We start from the raw sequence: 9,182 nt of genomic DNA on the forward strand, positions 1-9,182 counted from the left end.
AAGCTTTCATTTCAGTGTGTGTCCTGGAAAGAAGTCAAGGCAGGAGCTGATAAAGGATGTGGAATGCTTACTGGCTTGTACAACCTGTTTTTGTATAGCAACCACACCCAGCCCAGGGTGATACAGGCCTGTATGCCCACAGCCATCACCCTCCCCGGTTTTGTTTTTTGATACAGGGTTTCTCTGTAGTCCCGGCTGTCCAGAAGTCTGCCTCTGCCACCCAAGTCCTGGGGTTAAAGGCGTGTGTCACTGTTAATGGCACTGAGGCTGTCGCAGATACTGGAAGTGCAAAGCGGACTGCACAACAAAAAGTCAGGAGGTCTTTGTACACAGCCCTCACCATCACCCTGAGGACCGTGCTGAAGCATGATGGCTCTTGACCAAGTGTCAGACAAAGTCTGGAAGTAACCACAGTCTATGAAATTGGAACACGTCATACCTGGACTTGCTTTGTGGGTATGGCTCTTGGAGTGGGACTTACTCGCTGAAACTGCAATTTCCATCTAGTTAAGCTTGGACCAGACCTTGTAGAAACCATGCTAAACTAAGTTCTACACTCAAGGCAACCTCTGATACTGTGAGTTCTCTCTCTCTCCCTCCCTCCTCCCTCCTCTCTCTCTCTCCCTTCTCCCTCTCTCTCTCTTTCCTCTCTCTCTTCCCTTCTCTCTCTCTACCTCTTCTCTCCCTCTTCTCTCCCCTCTCTCTCCCTCCTCCCTCTCTCTCCCTCTTCCCTGCCTCTATCCCTTCTCCTTCTCTCTCCTCCCCTCCCTCTCTCCCCTCTCTTCCTCTATCTCTCCCTCTTCCCTCTTTCTCTCCCCTCTCCCTCTCCCTCTCTCCTCCCTCTCTCTTTCTCTCTTCTCCCTCCCTCTCTTTCTCTCCTTCCCTCCCTCCTTCTCTCCTCTTCCTCCCTCCCTCTCTCCCTCTCTCTCTCCTTCCCTTCCTTCCTCCCTCCCTCCTTCCCCCCTCCCTCCCCATCTCCTCTTAGACCCACCCAGCTTTTTGAACTCTGCTTCTCTTCTGTCTTGTTGATCTCATCTTCTGCTGACAGCAGGATGAAAATATGAAGGACCTATGCACAGCACCACCCATGCTCCCAGTTCCTCAATGGACCTGGCTGGTATCCTCCGCCAATTCTCACAGTTCCATAAGGATGTCATTTTGACATTCTTACCCATTTCTAGAATTATACACTAAAATGCATTCCCTCTAATCTGTAAGTTGAAAGCCTGGCTCCCAGAGTAACTATATAAGGAGCTTCAAGGAGGCAATAACAGACCAAGGAAATCATGAGGCCGGGGTTTGAGTCCTGTGGGAAGAGAAGGAGCTCTTTCTTTGAGAAACAGTAAGGATACCCAACCTTATCAGGGTAGAACCCTCCTCAGAAGCCAGATGTGACACAAGCTATCCCTGGACTTGTAGCCCTCAGAACTAATCAAATAAGCCGTTGTTTAAGACACTAGGTCTGTGTGTTATTTCAGACAAAACTTGTATTCACTTCTGTGCTGGGTTAGAAACACCATAGCCAGGAATGACTACATGCAGGAGTTTATTTTGGCTCACAGTTCCAGAGCGACAGTAGCATAGAAGAGAGGCTGGTAGCCAGGGCAGGGAGCCTACAGACACAAAGCAGAGAGAATGGACACTCTGTGGGGTTAGACTATGAACTCAAAACTCCTCCATACTGATGGACTTCCTCCAGCAAGGTTGGGCTGTCTCCCCATACAGTGCTGCTGGGGACCAAACATTTCCATAGTATATAGGGGTCATTTATCGCTCAATCTCCCACAAACTCCTTATGGTATCTCCTACTTAGACCCCCCAAAACCAACTCAGGTGGCAGACAGCTTGTCAGAAGCACAATTTTTAGAAACAAAAACAAAACAACCCTCCCTAACAAATCTGTTCTTTGGTGTTAAGGAGGGGGAAAACCTATATAAACTCTAGTTTCACTGTACTTAGTTGTCTTAAAAATTACCAGTTTGGTGGGAGGGAGAGAGATGGATGGCTCAGTGTACTGGGGATGGATGTACTGGGGCTGGAAAGATGGCTCAGCAGTTAAGAGCACTGACTGCTCTAACTGAGGTCCTGAGTTCAATTCCCAGCAACCACATGGGGGTTCACAACCATCTGTAATGGGATCCGATGCCCTCTTCTGGTGTGTCTGAAGACAGCTACAGTGTACTCATATACATAAATTATTATTATTATTATTATTATTATTATTATTATTATTATTATTATTTTCTTTTAGTTTTTCAAGACAGGGTTTCTCTGTATAGCCCTGGCTGTCCTGGAACTCACTCTGTAGACCAAACTGGCCTTGAACTCAGAAATCCGCCTGCCTGTGCCTCCCAAGTGCTGGGATTAAAGGCATGCGCCACCACCGCCCAGCCCCAAATAAATATTTTTAAAAAAGAGTATGTACTGCTCTTGCAAGGGATCCTAGTTCCACACAAATGGTTTTTAAAAATCTTTTAAAGATTGCTACTTTGGGAAGTCCCAGTTTCTCACTAGCTCTGCTGTGTGGGTTATGAGGACAGTGGCCTGGGGTGTATTTTATGGACTGTGAGGTGGGGTGTCATTTGCAGAAAGTGTGAAGTCTTCACTTGGGCCTGCAGGTGTGGGCTGGGGGACTGGGACTGGGACTGGGTGAGGAGGGTTGCCACCTGCCTTCATACTCTGTCTTAAGTTAGCGTTACATTCTTCTGCTCTGCTCTGTGTGTATACATGTCAGTCATTTGGGAAAGCTCAGCTTAGCAAGATTTGCCTCATATCCGGCCTCCTTCCCTCCCTCCTCTTTCTCTTCCCTCTTCTTCCTGCTCCCCACCCCACCCCAAATCAATACAACCACGGCTATTAACAAAAAAAAGAAGAAGAAGAAGAACAAAAAGTAGCATCCAAGCCACTAGGTGATCTCTGCCCATTCCCAGGGAAGCAGTCAACAGTCAGTCCCCCACCCCTTCCCCGGCCTGTCTTCCCCCCAATCCTTCTGCCCTCTTATGTCTGGAGCCCTCCAGCCCTGGGAGGGAGAAGCTAATTTAAGAGCAGAGTCACCTCTCCTTCATTCCTCAGCCAGTGAATAAAGCCTCTCATTATCCCCCACATCCATTTCTTTGATACTCGTTGCTCCATGACATGAGCGTCTAGGCTTGGGTCCTGTGACATGAGGTATCTTGTCGACATGGCTTGGGGAGAGAAATACACCAAGGGACCCAAACACAAACGTTTCTGGAAAACCAAGCAGATGGTTGCTGAGTTTTCTGGCTCTGAATAAATCTGGTACCCAGTGTCTCTTTACCTCTCAGATGCTTCAGGATTACTTCACACTGGAGTTAGTCTCATCTTTTCCCTGCCCTCTTCCAAAACCAGGCTCCAACCTCCCTGCTATAATCTCACCATCCTTATTCCCCATGTCTTTTAGTTCTTACCATGCCCTTCTTTTGGCCCGCAATCCGTCTGACATTTGTTGGGATTGCTTTCTTTTTAGTCACAGTGCCTCCCTGTGTTTCCTGAGCCAACCTTGATCACCTAGATTCAAGTGATTCTGCCTCAGCTTCCCAGGAAATGGACTATGGGGACAAGCCACCCTACCTGGACTCACGGGGACTCTTTAGAAGATTTTCATGTCATTTCATCCTTAACAGGCTCCATTTTTAGCATCTTCAGAAACAGCCTGTGTAATGGTTTGTCTGGAATAAGGAAAATAGATGAGTTCCCTGCTCTCTGTCCTATGCTGGAGGAAGTGCACAGCCTGTAAGGAAGGCTCAAGAGCTCATTATCCAGGTTGGGCTGGCTCTGAGGAAGGTAGGGCCCAGCAGTCCCTTTCTTTCCTACCATCCCCCTCTTCTGTGAGACTCCACTTCCAGCCTCTACACCTCACCCCCGCCACTCAGTCATGGTGGGATTGGAGACAGTGTTTTGTAAAGTCACAGGGCCAGCGTAGACATTAGTGAAACTGACATGAGTTTTGGAGTCAAGACTGGCAGGGTTTGATATCTGGCTGTGAGCCTTTTGGGTGAGGGGAGAAGTCTTGAGTGAGACCTCTCACTTGGAGCCTCAGTCAGCTCTCTCAATTGCTAAAGAGAGGAATAGCCCTATCATTTTCCCTGGGTTTTTTGGTATACAGGTGAGGATATGCCACTTTATCCCTTTGCTGTTCAAGGAGGTATGCCCTGGAGCAAAGTGGACTACCATGCCAGATCTTTTCCTTGGCACATATTTGTCTTTTCATTACATTTTAAGTTATAGTATATGTGTGTGCATTCCCCCATATGTATGCTTCTGGAGGTCAGAGGACAATCTAAAGAAGTTAGTTCATACCTCTTCCCATGTGGGTCCTGGAGCTTGAACTCAGATCATCAGGGTTGGCAACAAGCTCCTTTACCTGCTGAGCCATCTTGCCAGCCCTACCCTCAGTACATCATTGAGAAGTCAACCCCCTCCTCTCCAAATGCTGCATTCCTAGATTACTTGTTGATGACCTTGGAGTTGAGTTTGGGGAATGAATGAAAGCATTTAAGTTTCACTTGGGTCTTTGGGGCAAGGGTTCTAGGCTTTGGGGCAGGGCTACTAGGCTTTGTGACAGCTTCAACTCTGCCGTTGCTTGTGCTCCTGATCATTTGTATTTTTATTTGCTACATAATTTGTTATGTAGTCCAGATTCACCTAAAATTCAAATTTCCTGCTCAGCCTTCCAGGGCTAGGATGGGTTAGTTCTGAGAACCAACATCCAGTGTCCTGAGCCCAGAATTCCCTTCTGAAAAGGATAGTCTCTTTGCTAGCTGTTCTAGAAACCCTTAATGATAGCACCTTGGGTACATTAAACCCAGTACCCCATCTGTTTCCCTGTCTTCTTTTGCTGTTGTGAAAACTTAGAGCCCAAGGAGAGAAGGAGAGAGAACACGAGGCCTCGGATCCCCGCTTCTGTGTGTGTGTGCCAGGTAGGAAAGAGCAAAGCCAAGACAGCACCAGGGATGCCAAAATGTGGCAACAAGATTTTCCCACCCGAGTAAGTCTGGGCGACTGGTATTCACCTCGGAAGGCCCATTGCTTCACACGCGGAACATGGAAATGGTAACAAAGCCACCTTAGAGCTGGAGAGATGATTAAATGTCACCATGACTACACAAAAGCAAAAACCATCGTGGCTGATAATCTGGATTTGAGTCTGTATGCATCTACTTCTTGCATGCACCGGAAGTAGAGGCAGAAAGATTAAAGTGAAAGCTCAGCCCGGGCTGCAGAAGAAGAGAGTGTTTCAGAAAACAAAACACACAGAGAAGAGTCTGGCTTGGACTCAGGTTGAATAGGTTAGCATCCAATAGCCTTCCCTGGATGCCTTGGTCACATGACTTGACCACACCTCCCCTCGCCCCCCCCCCCAAAATTGCCTCCTCATTTCCCCCATTTGAAATACTTCAAAGATCATTAGCGGACTCTCTTATCCTTGTTCCTGTGATTAGAAGACACACGTGTAAAAATGGGACCCTGTGGAGACCAGGCCTGGGGTGTCTATTCTAGACACCTCTCCCATGTTGTTCCTTGAAAGGGCCTCTGTATTAAGCCACCTCTGTATTAGACCACCAAGACTGGAGAGTGAACTCACGGTGCAGCTGCAAAATCCACTCTGGCCTCAACTGTACACTTGGGAATTGTTTATTTTATTAAATAGAAAAACAACACACTAGGACAGGCACAAAGACACAGTCTCGTGGGCAGTGCAGGGGCATCTTCCCTGGTTTTCTGCTGCCGCTATTTGCTGCTGCTCTTGGGAGGGGGCCGATAGATACCGACGACGACAGCGTGGTCCCTTTCATAGGGCTCCAGAGTCAGCTGCTCCTGCGGCTTCAAGTTCTCCTGTTGCAACTTTCTCACCTCAGAAGCAAACACGGCCTCAGCTGACGCTGTGGAATCGATGCAGTTGGCCTTGATGGATATGAGAAAGTGGCCTCCGTTGCGCAGAAAGGTGTGGGCGTTAAGCGCCACAATGCGCGACTGATCCGGCTGGGCCACATCGGCAAAGATCACATCCACCATGCCGATGAGCATGCGATACTTGAGCGGGTGCCGGGCATCTTCCAGTACCGGGATGATGTTGGTGCGCTTCTTGGCCACGTTGACCAGATCGCGGCCAGCACGATGGGAGAATTCAACCGCATAGACCAGACCGTCCGGGCCGATGATGTCGGAGACGTGAGAGACTGTGGTTCCGGAGGCGGCGCCCAGGTACAACACTTTGGACTTGGGCTTGATGTGAATCTGGTCCACGCCGCCCAGGATGGCCGCCGCCAATTTGGAGCGGAAGGGGTTCCACGTGCGGTATTCCTGCTTCTCCCCGTTCTCCATCACAGTGACGCGCTTCTCGCCGTACACCGAGACTCCAGGCACCATGTTCAGCGTGACCAGAGCGTCCTCCGCGCCGCGGTAAATGAACACGCCCTCGTGCCGATGCGGCTCCACCGACACGGTGATGCCCTTCTTGCGGCGGTTCTTGTTCCTGGCTGGACCGCCGCGCCGCTGCCTGTCGCCGCCGCCTCCGCCGCCGCCTCCACCGCCCCCGCCCCCGCCGCCGCCGCGTCCCCGGCCCCGGCTGCCGCTGCTGGAGCCGCGCGTGCGTGCCCCGAAGCCGCCTTTGGCCCCTGAGCCCGTGTCACCTCCCTTGCCGCCTCCTTTGCCGCCAACCCAGCTCCAGCCGCCGCCGCCGCCCCGGCCGCCCGCGGGTTTCATGGCCCCGCAGTTGTCAGGAACTCCCGCGGTGGTCGGAGATCGTAAGGGACCCCGGGCGGTTCCTACGGAGTGGGGACAAATTGGTGGCGGTGGCTGCCCGCTGGATTAGCCGCAGCGGGATGCAGGGGGCCACGGTGCGCGCATCCCCGGATCCACGCTTTTGACGCGGTGACTTGCGTGATTGCATCACAGCCGTTTTGTAGCCCCTGTAGCCCCGGAAGCCCCCCTGCTCCAGCTGCGCGCAGACGCAGCCTGCTCACTTGTAACCCTTTGCCTTCTCTCGAGTCCACTAGCGTTCTCTGCTTTCCCAGGGACTCCGGGTTCTTCCCCTGGATCTCCCAGAGGCCAGCGTCTCTTTGGCAGGAGAGGGGAAGCGTGCATCCGCTCAGTCCTTGTATTCCTTGCTCTTCCGTGTGGCCGCAGAAAACTTATGCGCAACTAACCTAAATCATATGGCACTTACTTCATCATCAAAGGAAATGGCATGTTTACCCTCGATGTTTCGTCTTTGCTTTAAAAAACCATTCTTTCAATCAAACCTTGAGGAACGGGAGGAAGAAATGGGCAGCACTACGGATAGAAACCGAGACGTCGCGGCATTGGCTTTAGCGTCCGGTCAGCACCAGGGACAGCTACCTCAAGCACGTCCCTTTGGACCACTATTGGTGGGGTTTGGTGCCAAACTGGACTTCTGTGTAGGTGATCTAAGCACGTGTCTGACCTCCCTGTTAGTGGAATTAAGTGCCAAGTCCAGAGAGGCGGAACGCACCTAAGAATCAGAACATGAACCAGAGAGAGGATATTGAATCCTGAGATGTGCACACGGTTAATCTCTCCTGTCTCATATCCACAGACAGCAATGGCAGGACTATCTGCCTCCAACCCCCCCGCAACCACTGAATATTGTCTTTCTTGATGAGGGCGACAAGTCAGCATGAGGATATAGCGAAGGAATGCAGGATTCCTGTGACAGCTTGTTCATGAGAAACACTCGTTATAATTTGAAGAGTATTTAAAACGACTACATTTGCTGTCTTGGTTGTGCTTCTACCAATCAGACCTTGTGATGACTAGTTTTTGCATCACCTTGACTTGGCCATAGGATATTCAAGAGACTTAATCAAATATCACTCTGGGTGTTTCTGGGCAGTTTTTGGATGAGGTTAACATTTAAATTTGTCAAGTAAAACAGATTGTCCTGCATTGTGTGGGTGAGTTTCATTTAATCAGTTGAAGGCCTGAATAAATTAAAAGGCTGATCTTCCTCAAGGAAGAGAGAATTATATTACTCAGTAGCATTTGACTTGGAATATTAGTGTTTCTTATCCAACAACTTTTGAAGAAGGATGTTGGTTTTGATGCATTCAGATTTGCCAGCATCCATTTTGCATGAAAAATATATTAGTGTGTGGGGGTGGGAGGAGGTTCATATGGGTCCTGATGGAGGTGATGTCAAGATCACACACAGAGTTAGGAGAATGAGGACAGGGCAGCTAGAGATGACATGTTAAGAAGCAGAGAGGCGGGGCAGTGGTGGTGCAGAGGCAGGCAGATTTCTGAGTTCGAGGCCAGCTTGGCCTACAGAGTGAGTTCCAGGACAACCAGGACTACACAGAGAAACCCTGTCTCAAAAAAAAAAAAAAAAAAAAAAAAAAAAAAAACAGAGAAACAGGCTGGAGAGATGGCTCAGCGGTTAAGAGCAACAACTGCTCTTCCAAAGGTCCTGAGTTCAATTCCCAGCAACCACATGTTGTTTGCTCTCAACCATCTATAATGGGTCCAATGCCCTCTTCTGGTGTGTCTGAAGACAGTGACAGTGTACTCACACACACATGAAATAAATAAATAAATAAATCTTTAAAAAAAAAAAAGCAGAGAAACACTGTGGGTGATGGAGATGCAAGTGGTTGTCTTGGGAGTGGTATGCAAAGCATCCACTCCCAAAATGATGCACATCAAAGAAATGATGTGTTGATATCGGGGCAATGATAGAGAATGCCTTTAATCCCAGCACTCAGGAAGCAGAGGCAGGTGGGTCTCTATGAGTTCAAGGCTGGCCTGGTCTACAGAGAAAAATCCAGGACAGCTAAGGCTACACAGAGAAACCCTTCTTGAAAAGGAAAAAATTATGTGCTTTTGGCTTTGGGGCTGGGAAGTTAATCCACCATCTAATTTGCCCTGCCACTAATGTTGGAAATGGTTTCCCATCATCATTCAGCAAGCTCCAAGGTGATGCAGTGACCCTGAGGCATATGACACGGAGGCTGCCTTCATTATGGTGGTTGTTCAACCCCACTGCAGCTGAAATCAGAAGTGGACCTGAGAGTCTGGAATACAGCATTAACAGTGCCTGCCAGAACTCAACCCAAACAACTCATATGCAATTAATAATTTTCTTGAAAAAAGAATTATTGCCAGATGTTGGCACATACCTTTCATCTTAGCACTTGGGAGAC

The 9,182-nt window shown here is 49.3% G+C and overlaps 1 protein-coding gene across 1 annotated transcript; it reads right to left on the reverse strand.

The window, feature by feature from the left end:
* Nucleotides 1-5,639: 5,639 nt before the first annotated feature.
* Fbll1 (fibrillarin like 1) lies at nucleotides 5,640-7,159 on the reverse strand. The gene has a single exon (XM_031351624.1). The coding sequence runs from the start codon at nucleotides 6,724-6,726 to the stop codon at nucleotides 5,752-5,754; it is 975 nt and encodes a 324-aa protein (XP_031207484.1). The 5' UTR covers nucleotides 6,727-7,159; the 3' UTR covers nucleotides 5,640-5,751.
* Between the last annotated feature and the right edge of the window lie 2,023 nt (nucleotides 7,160-9,182).

Source organism: Mastomys coucha, unplaced genomic scaffold, assembly GCF_008632895.1.
Source record: "Mastomys coucha isolate ucsf_1 unplaced genomic scaffold, UCSF_Mcou_1 pScaffold5, whole genome shotgun sequence".
Lineage (NCBI taxonomy): Eukaryota > Metazoa > Chordata > Mammalia > Rodentia > Muridae > Mastomys > Mastomys coucha.

Excerpts from the sequence above, each read along its gene's own strand:
- Fbll1 (XM_031351624.1), bottom strand. The coding sequence starts at position 6,726 with ATGAAACCCGCGGGCGGCCGGGGCGGCGGCGGCGGCTGGAGCTGGGTT.